A 21,744-nucleotide genomic window follows, 5' to 3' on the forward strand; every position below is an offset into this window, starting at 1 on the left:
ATAATTAAGTTTTGGAATAATATGGATATTTTGTCATTGATCATCTGACTACATTTCCCTGTTGGATTATATGGACTGTTTACTTACTAAATTTCGTAACTAAATTTCAGTATCAAATAATAACACAAATTGAAGTTTTACAGGTTTAAATCCCAATTTTTTTTAATAAAGGCTGTTTTTTTTTCTTAAACTCTATTGTGGTAAATAAAAAGAAAGTTTGGTATTCAACTTTTCAGCTGTTATTGGCTTCTTTATCAGCAGACTAACGAACATCAAGTTTGTATTCAGTCTTAATTGCCTTACTAGGTTTGATTGCCCCTATTTTTATACATCTGATCACTTCTCATTACATTCAAACGACATAATTTCGCAAATAGGAGAATAAAGATAGTGTGACAGCATAACCTTAGAGAATTACACACATTCAAACTGCAAAAAAAAAAAAAAAAAAAGATTCCTATATGAGTGAGAGCTGGATCTGCTGCCTGGAAACCAAAGGGGCTGGTTGACATAGGAGACAGTTTGGAAAAGAAGGCGGAACTTTGTGGCTCCCATTCAGCCTTTTTAAAGGCAGTGTTTGTCAAGGCTGTAGTGAGTGAGTAGAGCTCTCTAGCAAAGGGGCTGCTTTAGGGACTTAGGACCAGGGTTAGCTAAAGACAACAAGAATCACACAGCATGCAAAGAAGACAATGAGTGAACTTGCATTCAGTATTCCACAAAGCAAAGACAGGAACATCAACTGATTATTACAGAAGAATGGCACATTTACAAAATGACTTCCCTTAAACTTCATTTGGAACAGGCTTGTATTTTGTTATACATTATGGTGTAAGTTCTAGAGACAGGCAATGATAACGTGGAGGAGTTGTGTTTTCAGGAGGCTGGGGGTGAAGATTTTCAGAAAAAACACCCTCTTGTTCGCGCTCTTCTGGTTTGGCTTTTGGATTTTCATGAGTGCACTGATGTTTGTTCACAGGACAATCTTCTCTGACCACTGCACCGATGAGAAAAGTAAAAGGATTCTGGCAAGAGTGGTAGGATTATTATTATTATTTTAAAATACTTCAAATAGGTATGCACTGTTGGAGGATATGCTAGTAACAACAATCCAACTTGATTTAACATTGTTTATAAATCAGAGGAAAAAAATGTATCTACATGCAAAGTTTTATCCTAAGAATAACTGCAAATATAAGTAGGTTACATAAAATGTATTTGCAACTCATAATGAATATGATGTTACAGTTTGATGATGTAAGAAGCTCTAATCGGGAGAAATGGTTGAATGGCACTTTTGTCTCATTTTTACTCTACTGAGAGTTAAACGGGCAGCAGGACCCTTCAGCAGCTCTTCCAATGTGCATCACTAGGACTTGGTTTCCATCTCAAATCAATCAGTGTACAAGCTGAGGTGAAAAACACCAATTAGGCTGACCTTCAAAGCCACAATTGCTTATATAATTTATATCTCCTTGTACTCAGTCATGAATATGCATGCTGCGCATATCAGAGAGTATTCTTGAACAGTTTGTCATGCGGCATGCTTTTCTAAGGATGGTGAACTTCAAAGCAGAAAGGCTGCATTCTTTAAACCTCAAAATGTATTATTCTCTCTATTCCTTTGTAATAGAACATTTAAAGAACTTGTTCCTTATTTAGTTTGACACGGACGGATTGTTTAATTTCTGCATTGAGGGAAAGGGGGATCAAAATCTTTGTTACTGTATCCTGGTTTATTGTGTTTTAACAGTACAAGAGTAAGATTTATACCATATTAATATTTGAGATTAAAACTGACGAATAGTCCCAGCACTGATTGCTTGTGTAAGTGAATATTTGCATTACAGTATTCCACAAAATTGTTTTGCACAGCGATGAGCCAATATAGGTTCCCATAGATTATGGTTGTGGGGTTTAGGGCACCACCCTAGCCCCTTTACTTTTATTTATGCCTAATAATATACCCCAAACCAACCACTGCTCTATACTGTGTTATAAGTATTGTATTACATTTAATTCAACATTGGTCACTGTACCCTAGGGAGGATATCTGGATCGATTCCTGGGTGCACCAATTGAACTAAATACAATTAGTTATTGGTAATGTAGGCACCACAATTTATTTCACTCAGAGAAACATATTCATGAAACGTAAAAAGTTATCAGGCATTAAATTCCTAAGTTAAATGAGCTTCAATATGTCATGAATAACCTCCTACTGCAGCAAGTAGTACTATATTGCCTATCCAGTTCACACAGAAGAAGCAAGCTGGTTTTAAGGGGAGAGGATGTTTCTGTCTATCACGACAGCTAGCTTTCAACATGTTTCTGATAATATAGATCACACAGAAAGCAAAACTATTGACATACTGTATGTATAAAAGACAGAAACCAAGGAATAATATTTCAGTGAAAAATTGTCTGTGGGGAACTGCAGGTTTCTAGAGGTTTGCAAAATGTGGTTCATTTGGGTGGACTACTATATTTAAAAATAAGACACAGGAAGCTGCTTTGTGGTATTATGCTTCCTGATACATGTCTGCAATGGAGCAGATTGACTATTTATAAAGTACCATCTGTTAGCTGTGTCTTTTTATGAAAGTACAAAAATACGGTTTTGTTTATACTGATTTTATAGATCACGCTGTGCTGGATTCAAACTAACAGTCGCAATAACTCTGCCATTGTTTACTAGGCTACATATCAAAACAACAACAACAATAAGTTTACTGTGCCAGAATTAGCATTAGAATTAAAATCCAATTAGAAATAAATACTTGTATGAAATATTGACAAGACTCTGTGAATCCACACTGCCAGACAATCAGTGAAATTCTCAAAGCCCCTAACCCAGAAAATTCCATGCTGTAAACCCAATCAAGGTTGGCCCAAGCATTTTACTTTAAGGTTTACATTTTATATTTAAGGTTGTAACTTGGAAGATTCACATCTAAAAAGACCCTGACCCCCAGTGGCGTAGCCAGGATTTTGTTTCGAGGGTGGATGTAGATTTTGTTTGTGGGTGAGGGTGGGGGTGATGGTGGGGGTGATGGTGGGGGTGGGGCGGGGTGGTGCTGGTGAATGATTGGTTCAAACCCCTAAAACCAGCCCTTTAGCTACGCCTCTGCCTGACCCTGGCAGTCAGGAAGTCATTTTCTAAACTTATAGGTTGCTTAAATGTTCTTCCTGTGGTTACAGAACACATCGTCGCATCACATTTCAAAATGAAATTGGCTTTCTTACCCTCTTTTTCAGACATGATGTAACCTGGCTAGAAATATGTCCCCCCCCCCCCCCCCCAATCAATCAGACCTGCCTAAATGGTTCCTGTTATAAAACAAATTCCTTTAGGACATTAATGGCAGGAATTAAATGAGGCCAACAAAAATCTCAGAAAAAGAACCCCAAATCTTTAATCTCCCACACAGTTCACAGTATTTTGAAACAGTTCATCACTAGGCCTAGGAAACATATGTGATTATATTTATTTTTTAAAGGGCTTTTCAGTCATTTTTTCTTTGATTTATTGTACTGTAGCCATATAAGTGTACTGGGTACCCGTCACCTCTGTCTAAAAGTTTTACTGAATTTATATACTCTACAAAAACTGTAATCTGCTTCAAAATGGACACCTTGAGTTTGAGAATTTATAGTGACGAATTGTGGGTTACCCAAGTAACAGAAATTCTGTGGGTCTCAGACTACAACCCCCACCCCACATCGACTGTGGGGTACACAAAATGGATGTAGGTGAAATGAACAATGTGAATGTAAGTTCCATGACTTCCTCTTCTCACCTTTACTGTTTCTTTTACATTTGTTGTAATGATCTTGTGTTATATTATAATGTTAACCTATTTTGTGTGGTTCGGGGGGTGGAGCTAGGCCCCCTGCGCCCTATCATCTTCTTCCATCAATTAAATCTACTCTATTTAATGCTTAGCCACCTACAAGTAGTTGTCCTGCATTTTTTCGTTTCCTCCTCCTCCCTTCTCCTCCTCCTCTAGAATCTCAACCGCTTTTGCATCGGTCTCCCCTGGGGGGGTAGTGATTCCACTTTCTCCAACCCCTTGTTAAGCGTCGCTTCATTTACCTCATAGAGGAGGGTTCTCCATGAGTCAGAGGGGACCCCTGGCCAAACCCCTCCTTTAGCATGCATGATTCCTTGTCTTCTCTTTCAGGTACTAATGCCTCTATTTATGTGAGGGTCCCAAGCGGTGGAACCCCTCTTGTTTGTCGGGTCTCCTCAAAGACGGTTACCCCTCTCCTGTTTGTCGGGTCTCCTCAGCAACGGAATCCCCCTGCTGCAAATGTTGGGCCATTGAAGAGCTGTGCTAATATTACTAATCAATATGTTTTCTTTCTGGTTCGTGAGCTTCTTCGTATGTCAGGTCATCTCAGAGACAGTGACCCCCATCCTGTTTGTCGGGTCTCCTCAATGACGGAACCCCCCTTTATATGCGTTGGACCTTCGAAGGACGAAGCCTCTCTTTATATGTTCTATTTGTTACTAACATTATGTCCTAAACATTACAGCAGGTGGCCTAGCTCTGCCCCGTGAATTCATACTCATATTAATTTGGCTTAAGTGAAAGCATGACTATGTTGTGAAACTTTAACATGTGTTTGGAAATGTAAAAAAAAAAAAAAATTAAGAGGTTGGCGTATCCCAATCTTGCTGTAATTATGCCCCTTGAATCTTAACTTGTTTTCCTAAATAAGCTCATCTTTATATAAACAGCTAAACCCATTAGGATAAATCCTATTACCGTATAGTAGTATACTATACTGTTACAATATGGAGTACTAGTCTAAATATGTAGTACTAACAGACAGCACTTGCTTTGTTGTGTTTTTAGTATGGTACTAATGCATTTATTCAAATGTGGGTAACTGCATTTTGTTATAAAGTATTTTAGTGTAATTACACAGTAAGGTCTCCATAGACTGGAACTTTCTCAGCGTTTCATTTTACCGTGATGACAGACTCCAAAGCCTAGTATTTCAAGGGCTAAAACATTTAGAAACTTTTTTAGAATGGTAATCTAATACAGGAAATTCTACTGAGCTTTGCATTATTGTAGTTTGGACAAATTAAAACAAACATATGTTTACTTAGACCTACTGTAGCTAGCAACAAATAAAGGCCTTTCATTTTGGTTTATACACTTAATAATTGATAAGCAGTGGAGTGCCCTGCTCTTATTGGGTTTATGATAAGTTGATCTGATGAGCATGTTTGATCTATTAAAGAAATCTTTCAAATTGGCTTGCTTAGCATGATGTGCTTTCCAGTGTGTGATGTCTTTATGTGTGCAATCGCAAATGTGCAGTACAAGGGAGTATTACAGCCCTTCTGTGGAGGCTGTAAATCAGGAATGAGCTCTAAAAGATTGAAATAAGAGAGAGATTTTCAAGTCTGCCAAGCACGGAAAATAACTTGCATTTATTGATAGGTCTTGCAGGTAGTTACTTGCTTGGACCTCTGTTGTTTCTTATCTACATCAATGATCTAGGGGATAGTTAGCAAGCTTCTAAAGTTTGCATACAACAAAAAGCTTGGGCTTGAGGGGCCGACACAATTTCGGCAACGCACAAAATCGAAAAGGATTTAGACCTACCATTGCAATCAGCAACCAGACAGTGTAGGAAAGCAATTAAAAAAGGCAAACTAAAGCCCAAAGTATAGAGTACAAATCAATGGAGGTGAGGTTGTTAGAATACTGTGTTCAGTTCTGGTCACCACATTACCAAAATAGCATTATGGACCTTGAGCAATCAGACAAATCCCAGTGCTTAAAGGAAAGAGCTCGATTGAAGTTAGATTGAAGGACCTGAATATTTAGCCTACAACAAATAATAATTTTAAGTTAACCCTAACCATTTCCTGAAGTTCAGCACATTAACTAGGACCAGAGGCAACTAGGAAATTAAATGGAAATAGACTTAGGACAGGGTAGAAGACACTTCTTCAAACTTGTGAGGGTAACTTAGTCATGTTGTTGATACTAAATCACTGAGTCCTTTAAGAACCAACTTGACAACTTTTTGAGACCAATCAGCTACTAGGAACAAAGTGAGCTTAGATGGACCTCCTCTTGTTCATAAATTGTCTTAAGTTCTTATATCCTTACATATTTTGTTATAGGTTTGGATTCAGATCGGCAATTTTATTTTATTTACCTTCCTGTATTAAGTCCAGCTGTGAACCCTAAACATATGGTACACATTTAGTAAGCAGGGAGGTACAAGAAAAAATGTGTGGGTATAGAATAGGACACTCACAATGGTAGTAATTGGAACAAGGCCCCAGGGTGGAGTAGATTGAAAAAGGCACTTCACTACAGTGTCGGCAGGACAAAATAGCATCTGGTAGCATTACTCATACTAATCACAATCCCTGTACTGTACCCTATCCTATCCCAGTGTTTTGTATATGAAACTCTCAGGTAGACATGTTAGTACTACTCCTTATCCATCTCACTGAAATGCCACAATATGTACCTTGAAGTACATATAGTGTCAAGTCCTAGTTAATGTATAATTTATCAAAGTTGTCAGGCAATATATTCTGTATATATATATATATATATATATATATATATATATATATACAGTATATATATATATATATATATATATATATATATATATATATATATATATATATATATATATATATATATTGAGGTATTCATGCTCAGTATTTACTTAGTATATTACCATATTGCAATTTGGAAAACAAAGTAAAATACACTATGTACAACCTTCTTTTCTCTGTATTCTTAAAAGTAACAATGTGTTTTTTTTTTTTTTAAATTACCGATGGTTCATGACAAAGATTCTGAACATACTATAGTGGAGCTAATTGTCAACCACATCATTATTCTCTTTTACTCTTCTCTGAATAATGATTAAAACTGTGTTACCGTCAAGCAAAAGTTACTTGATACATTAAGTTGAACATAGCTGCTACTTTCTTTCGTTTGATTATTATTCTTAGAGTAGCTTAGTTTTGGATGACTGAGTAGCATAATTGCTTTCCCCTGATAAGGGAACTTGCCTTTTGCCTTGAGGATGTGCTTTTGAGTTTATTAGCGCTCAGAATAAATATGGTTCTCATGAATAGCAGTGCTGAAAATAAATTGTGGTTGTGTCCTTATGTTTAAAGACTATCAGATAATACTAAATTACCGGCACCAAAAAGGACAGTTTCAGTTTAAGTCACAGAAAGTGTTTAATTGTAAAGATAAAGTTTAACCTTTAACACACACATGCTTATACTTGATTATACTTATTATTTTACTGTGGTGAAGACTTATAGCTGCAGGGGGTTTTACCCTGATCAATATCTCTGCTTTTCTTTGACCTGTGCCTTGGAATTTGTAAGGTCAACAAATCAGAGTAGTGGCCCGAGAGAGAAGCACCTGTCTGAACCAGGGAGACTGCAAGCACAGAATTCATGAGGTAGAATTTTAATCAATTCAGTTCTGCACAGACATGTAGACAAGGAAGATGCATGCTAAGCCTTCATCACCAGTTAAGGTATAACATTTGATTCTAAGTTGTTGGCACTCAATGGGAGAGTTTCCATATGTGGTTATTTACATGTGAAGTGGCAATGAACGTGTACGTTTCGAAGAACAGCTCGACAGGATCAGGTTTGTGGCTGAAAATAACGGCCAGAGAGGGATAGGGTAAATCTCATTTACTTGTGAGCATGACGTAAAACACGGGAAATCTACGCCCATTTTCACATGGAAACACGCATTTCATGTGAAAATGTCCAGTGCTCCTAATCCAGACAGCCTTGGAAGCACACGTGGAAGGTGTCTAGCACAGATCTCTATATTCCTAGGTCTCTGACGGTTTTCAGCCATGGTGATCTGCACTAGCTGGGTTGGAGTTTCATTATATACCTCCGGGTTAATTATTTTCTTTTTTCTTTAATTAATAAGTCCTGTGATAAATTAGTTGAAATATTATTCACTACTAACGATATGCCACCCCACCAATGGACATTTGAAAAACAATTTGGGCAACAGCAGTAAAACGTATTATTAAACAACCAGTGCATTTACAAATCACAGCTTTATTACATGAGCTTAACACTGTGCTTTAAACAATTTCACTCAAACAAGATGTCACCTGACAACCATGGAGTTCAAGGATAGATTCTCTCGGGTACCTGTTCTCTGTGCATGGAAACCACATTTTCCCGAGCTGTCTGCGTAAACAGCACCAGAACGCTACACATGGCTAATTTGCATTTCAACCTCCTCCTTTCCCCTTCAATTGCACGATGTCAGGTGAAAAGAGGGTCTTTTCGAGTAAAATAAACTGAGCCAATGGAAACCCGAAATGTACAAGGTCATTTTTTATTTGGTTCGAGTACAATGTCTCGAGAAAAATTAGAACACACATGGAAACTGCCCCAATGTGGTGGAACAGAGTCAGACTAAATCTAGACTTCAAGTGGTGTTGACAACAGGCCAAAAAAAAAATAATTGAAATGATTTGAACTGTCTTCCCTGGCACAGGTTAAATAAAACCAGAGATGATGAACCAAAGTCCAATTCAAGCAGTTAGAGTTCGGGGGCTCTATTTACAAGCTTTAACTCAGAATGTTTTTTCAATGTCTGTTTTTTATGAATAAATTCAAGTTTGATATTTCTGAAACTGTTTTGGACTATTTATGGCTTCATTAAAAACATTAAAGAACAGTTTCATAAATATAAAAATGTATTCATAAAAAACATTCTTTAAACAACTCATACGCTTTGTGAATAGAGCCCTACTTACACAATCTGAAACTGAACATATTTATTACATACAGTACTGGATCATTGACCTGTGTTGAGTGGATACTGGACAGTTTTTCACTGTCTTGCACCTATTCTCAAGTATAAAACTAAATAAAATACATCTGAAGTTAGAAATTCAAACACAGAGTTACGTATCTATTTATGGTAATAATATAATTGAATATGTATTGTTGATCGTGGTACAAGTTAACAACATAGCACTTAGCAGTTCTTTTACCAAAGTGTAAATGAGAAAATGTGTGATGTGTTAGTGTTCCAAAGCTTATTTATTTTCCATATTTTAATGACAAGCTCCTGATACCACAAATACTACCCTTCCAAGCTTCAATGTCCATATTCACTGCTGTTTTTCTTTGTTTCAGTGTGATGGATATAAAGAGGGAATCCTCACTGGGGATCTTTGTGAAGATCTGTGCATCAGCAAGCAAGTGGTGTACCAAAGATGCCTTTACTATGAAAAGGGTAAAAAGGTCATTCAGGCAGACTGGGCTGGTATTCCCATTATCCTCAAATCAAAACTGGAAAACTTCTCCTCCTATGACAATTTTGGAATGCTGGATTACCAGGAAATGCAGGATGTTTCCACAATGGATATTGTGTTTTATGCAGCACTGGAGATTAAAAACTTGTTGGGGTTGGAACTGATCAACACAACCGTGCCAAAATTATGGACCAAACATTTACAAGGGAGAGTTGAACCATACTCCAAAGCAGAACTGGCCACCATGTGGTCCCTTCTCCAACAGGAAGAATATACCTTTTTCAAAATATTACAGGATCTGAGCAAGCATGTTGTCAAGGTACTGGGATCCTGTGGACACTTTTATGCAGTGGAGTACCTTATAGCTGGCCATGCTTGGAATCAGAACCTGTTTTCCCTGGAAGAACTTTTTGGTTCATCTGTAACAGGCCACAACAACAAAGCGTTAAGGGGGGCTATACATACAATTGCACTCAGCTTTTTAGACATGGTCAAGCACTTTGAAAATGACTTTTCCTACCATCTTCACCTCTGTGACATCAAACCAGAAAATTTTGCCATTAGAAAAGATCTGACAGTAAGATTGTCTTCTCATAGCAATAGGCCGGATAATAATTGTATTTAACCAGGGTAAATCACATTGAGACATAAGGCTCTTTTACAAGGCTGAGGATCCCTACTGTTATGAGAACATAGGAGTAGATGTACTAAAGTGTTGCGCCTGTCGCAAACCAGTTGCAAACAAGTCGGTAATCTAGGGTGAAATGTACTAAACATGCGCAATGCTTTTAGCGACTTTTTAGGGAATGTTTTGCAGCAGCAGTTTTTCTTTGTGGTTCAACCATAGTTGAATATGTAATTATGGGCGTTCCTGCATAAATTTGCAAAAAGGGGGCGGAGATTGCAAATGAGGGTTCTCAAATATTATAATGAGATGTACTAAAGCTGCTGATATTTGCGACACTTACAATTGCATCAATTTGTTAAGAACTTTTGAAAGCATGTTTAAACAGTCGCAATTGTTACTGGCATTTCTCTGTCCGCGTTTTCTTGTACGTTACCAGTTGTGCTCAATGTATTTTTGAAGCAAAACACCCAAGTACCTAATTTTCACTAAAGTCAGGTTGTACTGTACTTACAAGCCTTGAAAACAAATTTCTATGACATTTCTGGTTTCCCCAACGTGTTAGGAGCAATAGACTGCAAACATGTGCCACTAATACCTCCAACTCATTCTGAGCATCTGTATAGGACCATGGTCTATTTTGTGTTAATTGTCTATGCTACTAAGTAGGCCAAGTTGAAAATAATAATAATTTATAAAACAAAAATGCTAAAATCATTTAGTTTCAATTTAAAATAATCTTTTATTCGCATCGTATACCAATGTGTACAATGCAGCAGCATGATTTATTTTGTGTTACCAGTAGGCTAAAGTAAAAAGAAAGTGTTCTAGGTATTCATTTGATTTTACTATGTACTGTATACTGTGTAGGCGTACTATACAGATTTATATTTTTACATAATGCAATTCCCCGTGACAACCACATTGGTGTTTGTCCAGAGCACTGAAATTCAAGGTCAAACTAAAAACACTGTACCACTGAATTCATTGGTTCAATTTATTTAAATCAATGTGTGTTAAAACAGAGTACCCATATTTAAAAACAAACAAAGAATAAATTAAATGTCAATTAAAAAAAAAAAAAAGATATTTCACCAGATGTAGGCATGGGTGATCTATATTTAGATAAAAAGGGTCATTCACCATGATTTATAAGATTGTATATAGAGTTGTGTTGTACTGTCTGTTTTTACCCCTAAAACAGGGACATCAGATATTGCATCTGTGCTGTTGTTTTCGTTTACCGGGGCACTGACATGTATAGTCCATGTTTGGCAATGCTTACTTTGGTTTCCCATTACATCATCTAATGTTATCTTTAATGCCTTTCTAAAGAGTCCTGCTGGGTGCTCCTTTTTCACACAGGTTTCTCAAGTCATTCTGTTCAGTTGTCAGACACACATGGGTGTGACCTATTGTGATTCCTGCCAAGGATATGACAGTCTGGCTTATTAATAATTATACATTATAGGGACATTTAACCTACTGTTTTTGGTTGTATTAAAAAAATAATTTAGAAAGATATACAACATCCTTAAAGTGAAAAGGACAATTTGGCAGTTCACATTACTACAATATAAGTTATACAGCACAGCCAAAATAGACAATTGATTATTACAGTTAATACACAAACACAAAACAGCAGCAATGCCTCATTCAACAGATGATTAATGAGGTGTGTCTGAAAGCTGTTTTGAATTCTATTAAGGTATCACAACTAATGCAATCAATTGGGCAATGCTGGCAATGACACAGACCTAGGTTGTTCTTAACTATTAAATGTCTTGTAGCAAAAAAAAATAATAAGCAGAAATTCCACATAGTTTTAGTTTTTACAACATTACTATGTTATTTGTGTGTTAACCAATAGAAGCTATGTAGTGGGATCCACAGTACATTAATGTACTGTACTTATGGCTGATTGTTTGTGTTGCAGGTTGTTGCAATCGATGTAGACATGGCTTTCTTTGAGCCCAAAATGAGGGACATCCTTCAACAGAATTGCACAAATGATGAAGACTGTAATTTTTTTGACTGCTTTTCTAAGTGTGACATGCAGCACAACAGATGTGGTGCAAAAAGGATAAACAGCAATTTGCAAGTAAGTTATTTTAACAATTCCTCAATAAAGTTTATTTTGCACAATGGGCCACACCAAAGTGCATTATCCACCATGTTATTTAAAAAAAAATATGATGTTGATAGTGTTACAAAACTGGTACTAAGTAATTTAATCAGTAGACACACTTCCCATTAAAAAAAAAAAAAAAAAAAAAAAAGCACTGTCCAAAACACTGCAGTGTCCTATACTATACAACAGTACATAGTGTAGTTTACAGTAGTATAGGATACTACACTGCTTTTGGATGCTACTATATTATTTTTTATATTTGAGTACTTGTTAGGTTCTTGTTACAATTTAAGAGATAATAACAGTTTTGTTGGTACTTCCTTCATAAACTGGACAGTATAATTCAGATGTGTTCAACCCTTGGTATAACCAATGAAATCTATTTTTTTTTTTAATTTGCAGATTCTGAGTTGAACAGACTCTGCTAAAGTAGAAAACCGCTGTGAATTTAGGGGGAAAACAAACTTAAATATTTTTGTGAACAGTGAGTGCCCTTGCACTAAATAGTAATTCAAAAGCAGCTATAGCAGGGTTCCTCAATTGGTGGCCCGCCTGTCGCTTCAGCTTTCCTTCATCACAAAAGTTGAAATTGCTGACATGCAAGATTGTAATGTCGCCAAGCGTTGTTTTTTTTGTTTGTTTGTTTGTTTGTTTGTTTTTTTGGTCAGCTGATTGGTCAGCTTTCATTCTGATGAGATTTCATTTTGGCATGCGTCACAAATCTTTGCCCATATAGCTTAGTGCTAGTGCAATATGAAAACAGCGGTATGGAGTAATATTATTTTCTTTAGTGCGGAGAAACCATCTGAATATTCTTACAAACATTGCTGCACATTAATTCGAAAGCAAACATCCACGTCTGTGTCTAAAATGGCAAGTGATGTGTGGTATTAACACAACAATAACAAAGTGATGCTTTAGATTTGGCAAGCGAGTCAGATTCGGGGGATACAGATGCAGGTAATGCATATTACTTAAAAATACTTCACACTTTCAGACACTGGCCAAGGTAAATGTTACGTATAGTGATCAATGTTTTGTTTTGTTGTGAATAAAAAAAAAAAAAATGGTATTTTTCTTTGCGCAACGCCCCCTTTTCCACATTTATTTATTGAAGAGTTTATTTAAGTTAAATTTGACAGTTTTCACTTGTGTGCACAGCTTAAAAAAAAAAAAAAACTCAGTAATGCTATTACTTTGTGAAAATGTGTCTTGCCACTTTGTTTATTGTGAAGAAACTACAATGGCAGGGATAAAAAAAAACAAGAAAAAAAAACAGTACAAAAGTGATGTGTACTTTTGTACTGTTTTTGCCTGATATACACACATGAAAGTGTATAATTTTTGACATCATCTGCTTTTATAGTTAATTCAGTGGAGCAAAATAAAGCCTTCACAACCTATTCTGGAATATTACAGTTTTACATATAGTTTTAGGATAAATAGTATTGGAAATCGCTTTAAGTTTGCTAGATTTAGCTGGGAATTGTGCAGCATGTGATTGGAACATGAAAGTGAAAGTAGTTTTTGTAGTCATTTCATTTAAATACGTTAGTAATGCACGTTAGCTTAAGTATTGTATTAAGTTATATGATTGATTAACCTATTACGTTTGACCTGGTGTCAGAGCATTCTTTTTAATCTTGCAAAACACCAGATTTTTGTCTCCAGTTTATTATAGAAGGGCTTGGGCAGTTGAGAGGGGCTGCTGTATGTTTGGCTTTATTATAGAAATGCATGAAAAATGTAAGTGTATATGTCTATATTTTCTTTATTTTTCATATAATAAACTAAGTATTTTTAGGAAAAAATAGCAATGCAGCCACCAGTAAGTGTTCAGGCACAGGAAATTAGCAGAAGAAACCAAGCCTGTCAAAGATCTTTTATTTGGCTTAAAAAAAACTTGTTTGGCTGGCAACAGTAAGAAAAAGATGGTAAATTGGATATGCACTTAAGTTTATTTCCCCCTCTGTTTACTGTCATACCATGTATTTAATTTAGAAACGTTTCATTTACATTTAAACACATTGGAGTTTAAACATGCAAATTTAGACACTGTGCTACACTTTTAATCAGGCAGAGTCACTTACAACAACGTCTCACCCGAAAGACAGAGCACAAGGAGGTTAAGTGACTTGCTCAGGGTCATACAATGAGTCAGTGGCTGAGGGGGAATTTGAACTGGGGACCTCGTGGTTACAAGCCCTTTTCTTGAACCATTGGACCACACCACCACCTAAATTTAAACATGCACAGGCCCTGTTATGAGATATGTTAATTAAAAATGTCAACAGGACAAGGCTGTTCACCGAGTAAAATCAAGAGGCTAACAACAGGCTTTTTTTTTTTTTTTTTTTTACTGAATCCACCCTTATATTGTGAGGGTTATTGTATCAGTGATGATGAAGCACTTGAAATAATAATAAAAAAGCACACATTATTGCAACTCCCATATTATATGTAACATCCAAGCAGGTCTCTACAAAAAGAATATACTCCAGCTGGTACAATAGAGAAGTGAATGAGTAATTCTGTTTTGGAGGCTTTTGCTGCACATAGTTGAAGTGTTTTCACATTTTCCATCCAGGGAATTGTCTTTCCTAGCATCCAAGGAACTCAGAATTTGATTAAATCCTGATTTGGACATGGATATTACAGTTGGGCACAGTTTTCATAAAAACCAAAGACTTATCACCAGCTGTCGTATTCTCTCAAGCTCATTATATTGCAGCTGTTACTTGACTAAAACATTTTATATACTTTTAAATGTAAAAAATAAATAAAAAAATGAAATGTTTTTCATAACTCCTGTATGGTATGAATTAGGAATAATATGTTTTATAATTACAGTCATTATTAATCATGGTACAGTGAGCAGATGCAGAAAGTTTTTCAAATTGGTGACATTTTAATGTTGCTTGATTCTAGACAGACACCATTTTAAAATATGTTATGGGTATCCTTTATATGTTTCCCATAGTAAAAGCCCAATAAAGTATAATAAAGCCTAGTGAAACCAGGGTGAATCATAGGTAAGCACTGTAAAGTACAGAGCGATATGGCATTAGAAAACTGCAAATTTACCATGCAAAATCACTGTGGTGAACCTTTAGATGATATATTACTGAGATTACATTTTAGTTTAAGTTTGTAGGTGTCATGAATATAAGAAAACTCCCAAAACTAATTGTGTTCCTTTCACTACATATCATACAATTTGTTTCTGCATCAGTGATATTACATTGTAACTCAATTTAATGTTTCTTCTTCTAAACAAACTCAATGTGGTTACAGTTTAAATAAAATAAAATAAAACATTTTTATATACTGTAAAACTGCAAGTAATTGCCTGTCTCCCAGCTCAGCCGTGGAAGACTGTAACTCCTTTAGAGTTGCCATAGGCCTCTTGGTGGCCTCCCTGTAGTGCCCCTCTCGCCCGGATACTCCGTTTTTGAGGACGGCCTGTTCTAGACAGATTCACAGTTGTGCCATATTCTCTCCATTTCTTAATAATGGACTTTACTGTGCTCCGGGGGATATTCAATGCCTTGGAAATGGTTTTATATCCTACCCCTTGGTTTTATATCCTACCCCTGATTGGTGCTTTTGAAGAACCTTATTCCGGATTTGCTTTGAATGTTCCTTCGTCTTCATGATGTAGTTTTTGTTAGGAAATGTACTAACCAACTGTGGGACCTCCCAGAGACAGGTGTATTTAACCTGAAATCATGTGAAACACCTTAATTGCACACAGGTGGACTCCATTCAACTAATTATGGTTGCACCAGAGCTTATTTAGGTGTGTCATAGCAAAGGGGGTGAATACTTATGCAATCAATTATTTTCTGTTTTATATTTGTAATTAATTTAGAACAATTTGTATATTTTATTTTTCACTTCGACATTATGGACTTTTTTTGTGTTGAAACACAATAAAATGTGGAAAAGTCCAAGGGGGGTGAATACTTTTGAGAGCCACAGTATATAGGGCGTCCATCGACCGGGATACAGCAGGAGCTGTTGCCGGATGGTCCCAGGAAGACTGGATCTCAAGAGAAAATCTGGGTGAACTAGGGTGGATATGGGAGAGGCGGTAGGCTCATCGTCGAAAATCAATTGCCTTGTTTCCCCTGCTGTAGGCCAAGGCACTTGCAGTGGCCCTCTTGATAAGCGGTATAAGCTCTGCCGACAGGAAGAGCTTAACCGCAGGGGATGTGGTGTCGGACTGCACGTCCTCATATGGGAACGCCAGCTCTTGTTCACCCACCTCCTCAGTGGCAGCAATGGACAGTATGTCCTCCTGTGGCCAATCTGCGCTTGCAGCCCCATGGTGCCCCAAGGGGACAGGCGGGGCAGGTGGTGCCGAACGTTCCTGTGCAGTAATTCAGCGAGAACGGTTCCTTGGTGGGAAACAGCTGCCCAAATCTGTTCCAAGTTTGCCGATCGTCTGTAACGCCAACTCTTCTTCCACTTCCGTGGGGAAGGGGAAGGAGAGGCAGATCTTGAGAAGGATGAGGAAGACCGTGAGGGCGGTTTCCTGCCTGGGCTACTTTCCCGGGTGTGTCGTCTGCACTGCCTTGGCACAGAGCCATGGGGTGAAGACATAGTCACCTCTCTAAGAGAGGGTGATAGGGAAGAGCGCTGAGCAGGAGTAAGGGATGCAGAGCACGCCATAGAGCTGCGAGATAGCTGTTTCTCAAGCGTGCGCTTGGAAAAAGGGGCACAAAACTCGCAGAAGCTGTGATTAGCCAGTGCCTCCTTGGCGTGCTGTGGCCCCAGGCAGGAAGAGCATCTGCCGTGCTTGTCCTCAATAGGCAGACTGGCCTTGCATGTCTCACAGGGCATGACGCAAGGAGCAATCAATCAATCTTCATTTTATATAGCGCCTTTCACAGTGGACCAACATCAAAGCGCTTTACAAGATGCAGTACCAACAAGAAAATCCATAATACTTTAAATACAGAGAAATGCATAATACATGATACAGTAAAAAACAATGCATAATACATTAAATACAGTGAGAAATGCATAATACATGATAATAGCATAATACAAGAAATAGTTGCAACAACACAGCAGCTAATAGCAGATAGCAAGAGAGAACAGGTGGGTATTGAGATTTGATTTAAAGCGAGCAATGGTGGGAGCATCACGCACCAAAGCTGGGAGAGAGTTCCAAAGAGTCGGAGCCATGAAGTTAAATGAGTGTTCTCCAAGCGTGATGCACTTTTGCTTGGGGATAACAAGCAGGTCAGAGTTGGAGGACCTCAGCTTGCGGGCAGAGATGTAGCAGCTCAGCAAGTTGAGGAGGTACTCAGGACCTGTGTGATGAAGGGCATTGTAGGTGAGCAGGAGAGTTTTGAAAGTAATCCTGAACTTTACAGGTAGCCAGTGTAGCTGGGCAAGACGGGGGGGTGGGGGGCGGGCGGGGGGGGGGTGTTGATGTGTTTACGTTTTTTACATCTGGTAAGGATCCTGGCAGCAGCATTCTGAACTAGCTGCAGTCGGTTTATGGTACATGCCGGGAGACCACCGTATAGAGAGTTGCTGTGTTCAGATACAGTTGTACAGGTGTTACCTCAATCTGCTTATAGATAGTGACCGGGCAGGTCAAGACCCGAGCAGGACCGGTTTGGTACCGGACCGATGACCTGAGCACCGGTTGGTAGTGGGCTGTAACCGGTAATTGTTATATTTCATACTTGAAAGGGAACATCCTATAGCTGCCTGTAGTTAATATGTACAGTTATGGTATATGATTGTCTTCTTGTGAGCACTTTGGATGGGAAAGAGGACTACAAAGGGAATCTGAGCAACAAGATGACACTTTTATGCCATAAGAGACAGGGTCAACTGTTTTTATTAAAACAACACCCAAAGTATTGTTAATGCCAATTACCAATGTCTTTTTCAGTTTTTGTTGTCTTCCGTGCACGAGTCAACCTTTATGGAAAAGTAAGATGTACAGAAATGTCATTTTAATTGGCGAAAGTGACTTCATGATTTCTAATAGCAAGAGCATACCAATCTGGATCAGAGTTGCACATTGGCAAGCAGCTAGTTCTGGGTAATGTTTGTCTTAGAATTTTCTTTTAGTATTACCACATATACCATCATTGATTGTTTTATAGTTATGGATGATATACTGTACCAAACTGGGTGGGCAGCAAGGTTGTCTTTTGGAGTAGATTGCACAGAAGGGATGAAGACATTATGTTGTAAATATACATCAAGGATTTACATTTTGGAGTCAAATGTATTTTGTTATGCTTTCTGTTTTGCATTTAGATTTTGTTTTGCATTTTGTTTGCAACAGGTGATCTGTGACAAGATGTTCCGCCACTGGTTCTCCCCCAGCCTGATAGGCTCTAGGGCCAGCCTTCCTCTGCAAGTCGAGCTGCAGAAGGCAGTGCAGAGGTGTGCTGTGCCAACTGAGGAGTACCCGAAGAACAAGAAAGATCATCGAACCCTCTTCTCACAACTCTATGGACTGCTGCAGGCTAGCCAGAGACAATTACAAGAATGAAGGAGACAGAAAACATTTTCTAGAGGTGTTCTGTACATGTGTAACAGGCAGTGTTGTGTGATACACTTCAGTTGTGGATTCTGTCCTGTTCCCTGTCGGTGAGATGAGATGAGATGAGGTAAAAAGCTCTATAACCATGAATGCAGACAAGCCTGGCTCTTTGTGGCTCACATGTGGTTCAATCATCTGTTTAGAGTATTTGCTTTTATACAGTATTTAAAAAAATGGTATTAACAAACAAATCTTTTTTTTTCAACTGTGTTAAAATGCACGTATATTTAATTCAGTAAAATGTGTATTATATTTTGGAAATCTAGTGTGCTTATTTCTTGCCAAACTGGATGTTTGTTACGACATTATTTTGAGAACATTACACATAAAATTACACTAATGGAATGACAACTATTAAACTAAAAGAATTTCTGGCAGAAAATAACAATTACCATAACAGATTAAATGTACTGGAATTCATGTCCAGTCCACTAAAATAACAAAATAAATCGTGATAAGCTATAAGAAATAAAGCTGTTTTTGATATTCCAACTGAAGTACCCAATGTAGGGAACCATAAAGCATTTAGTGTAGCGACCACATCCAGTACATAATATTTTACTTTCTAACACATTCCAGATGATAGCTCAAGATTTATTAGAGAAATTTATGTCCAAACACTGACCTTATCCATGCAGGTTGTAGTCATGCTTGAAATGTGTAGACGCCTCCTGGTCTCCCCTGACCACAAATCCAGAAATGCTGCAGTTTCAAAAACATTCCAAATTCTTCTTTTTTCTTTTTTTGTAAACACTATATTGATCAGTAACTAATAACATGTAAATACAAGTTTAAACATAAATTTGCATGAAACAAATATATTATATATATTGGACTTTATAAAGGGCAGAATTAATTCCATAACAATTTTTACATGTGTTTAGTTGTTTTTGCTGAGAAATGCCTTAAAGATGTGTATATAAAAACTGTTAAGAATAAAGGATGATAGAGAGATGTTTTAACAGGTAATAATACATTGTAAATTGCCCCATCTTTATGCTAGGTCCATTGCAAAATGATTTTATTGTGTTATGTAGGGGTCACTTTACTTGACCATGTTTCTGCTTAAGGAAATGTTTATAAATTCTAATATTATATTATGGTGTATAATGTAGAATACTATTCTCTCTGAATATCATTGATATGGTTTTACATAGAAATGGCTGCAAGCAATGAGTTAGAGTATTTGACACTGATGTATTTATATCTGTGACAGAATCATCGATTTACTGTATTCTGTGGCTTCTGAATGACAAAACATTATGATTAAAAGTATGGGTTGATGAAGTGGCTCAAATTCTTCTTAATCTGAGTTATGGGAGACAAATTTGCTTTGTCTTGCACATAGCCTGAAGCATTAGATGAGATGTCTTTTATAGCTGATGTCCATGATGCCCAAAACCATGCAATGTATTAAAATGTAATAACTTTTCTCACATTTCTATACTTTGGCCAAACAAATGAAGTTTACAAAGAGATGTCTGTTGTAGCTACTGCTAAAATGTAATTAAATATATGTGTAATGACTCTAAGGCTAATCTACAGATAAGGATTATATATTATGAAACAATATTATATTGGCAAGGTGCAGTTCTATAACATGCTGTGTATTTGGTAAAGTGAAACCAAATTGTAAGCTGTTAGAGGCCACCCACAAATGAGGGGTATCCTGGAAAAACTTGATAACCCACAATTTAATTTTCTTATGTAACTCATCTTGAGTGCTTTTATCAAGCAAATACATTTACAACTGAACAGTTTTTTTTTCTTCTTTTTTCAAAAAACAGTTTTTGACCATTTTCACTCCAGGATACCCTTCCTATATAATAATAATAAGGTGGACAAAAATCTTTTTTTTGTTTGTTTTAATTCTGAAAGAATGTCATTTTATGTGAAACCTCCTGTTATCTGCGTCTGTTCTGTCGGTAGAAACATTATAATAACATATTTTTTGTGTTTGATTTTGGTAACCACATGAAACTGAAAATAAAAATACTATAAAATGGAGTGAGATTGATATCATGTGAAAAAATATAATCCTATAGTTCTGCTAAAACCCTACCTAAATAACATTACTGTTAACAGGATTACTTGTAAAACAATAGTGTACTATTGCAGTTTTTTCATTTGGGAAATTCCAGCAAAGGTTAGGGGGAACACGAACAACATGCTGCCCCTCGCAGATCTCATTTTATAAAAGGCTTTCTGTGTTTCTTTGGCACAGACTGCTGTGCAATTTCCTCACAAAGATAACTTGTGTTTCTATGATGCTTAACTGGACAAGTAGCTCCAAAGGAGTCCTAATTATTATTCTGTACAATGCTTGCTTGTTTAAATGTGAATGGACATTAAGGACATTGCATTATTCTTTTTTTTGCTCTTTTTTCCCCAGAAACAATTCAATGTGTTGCATTGTGCTGCTCTGGAAACATAATTAAGTGTAACAAACACTAGTCCTTGAATTTAATTTTAAATAATTGTTAAAGAAACATTTTTAAGTAGATTATTTTCAAATGGCAGCTAATCTTGTAGTTACTTTGCAGTACTCGTTTTCTGCTATACACTAATGTTATGGAAAAACATACTTTAACAATGTGAATTTAACATAGCTATCCTGATCATAGAATGCAGTGCAAAGAGGAAGACATGTATCTGCAAAATATATAAAATAATCTCAGGAGTTTATTTGATCAACTTTATACCTTACAACCCTGGTGAAATCCCTGGTCCTGTAAAATACTTAAAATAATTCCAGCTGTGGTTTATCCTGGTGGGGCATTGGTTGATCAGATCAAACTGTGAAGCTTGGACAATTGTGCGCTGTCCCCTGGGAGCTCCCGTCCTCGGTCGGCAAAGGAATAGCCTGGACTCGAACCGATGACATCCAGACTGTAGGGCGCATCCTGCACTCTACGCGAGTGCTTTTACTGGATGCGCCACTCGGGAGCCCCCAAACTGTTTTATACTTTAGATCAATTGTGTGGTGGGAAAAATGGCTTCCCTCAAGTTAAACTTGGTTAATGCACACCTTTAAAAATAAATGTGGAATTGTGCAGTTTATTGGTGCTAGACAATAATAAAGCTATACATCTTATAATAATCATA

At 37.1% G+C, this 21,744-nt stretch overlaps 1 protein-coding gene across 2 annotated transcripts; it reads left to right on the forward strand.

Moving 5' to 3' along the window:
- The first annotated feature begins 562 nt into the window (after positions 1-562).
- Positions 563-20,646, forward strand: LOC117399292 (divergent protein kinase domain 1C-like). Of its 2 annotated transcripts, none has more exons than XM_059022539.1 (4): positions 563-1,034; positions 9,188-9,625; positions 11,868-12,032; positions 18,379-20,646. In XM_059022539.1, the coding sequence occupies exons 1-4, from the start codon at positions 849-851 to the stop codon at positions 18,586-18,588; spliced, it is 999 nt and encodes a 332-aa protein (XP_058878522.1). In that variant the 5' UTR covers positions 563-848; the 3' UTR covers positions 18,589-20,646. The 2 variants fall into 2 exon arrangements, with proteins under 2 accessions (XP_058878522.1, XP_033854273.3); XM_033998382.3 differs by having other exon boundaries at positions 564-1,034; positions 9,188-9,883.
- The last annotated feature ends 1,098 nt before the right edge of the window (positions 20,647-21,744 follow it).

The sequence above is a fragment of the Acipenser ruthenus genome, chromosome 4 (genome assembly GCF_902713425.1).
Source record: "Acipenser ruthenus chromosome 4, fAciRut3.2 maternal haplotype, whole genome shotgun sequence".
Lineage (NCBI taxonomy): Eukaryota > Metazoa > Chordata > Actinopteri > Acipenseriformes > Acipenseridae > Acipenser > Acipenser ruthenus.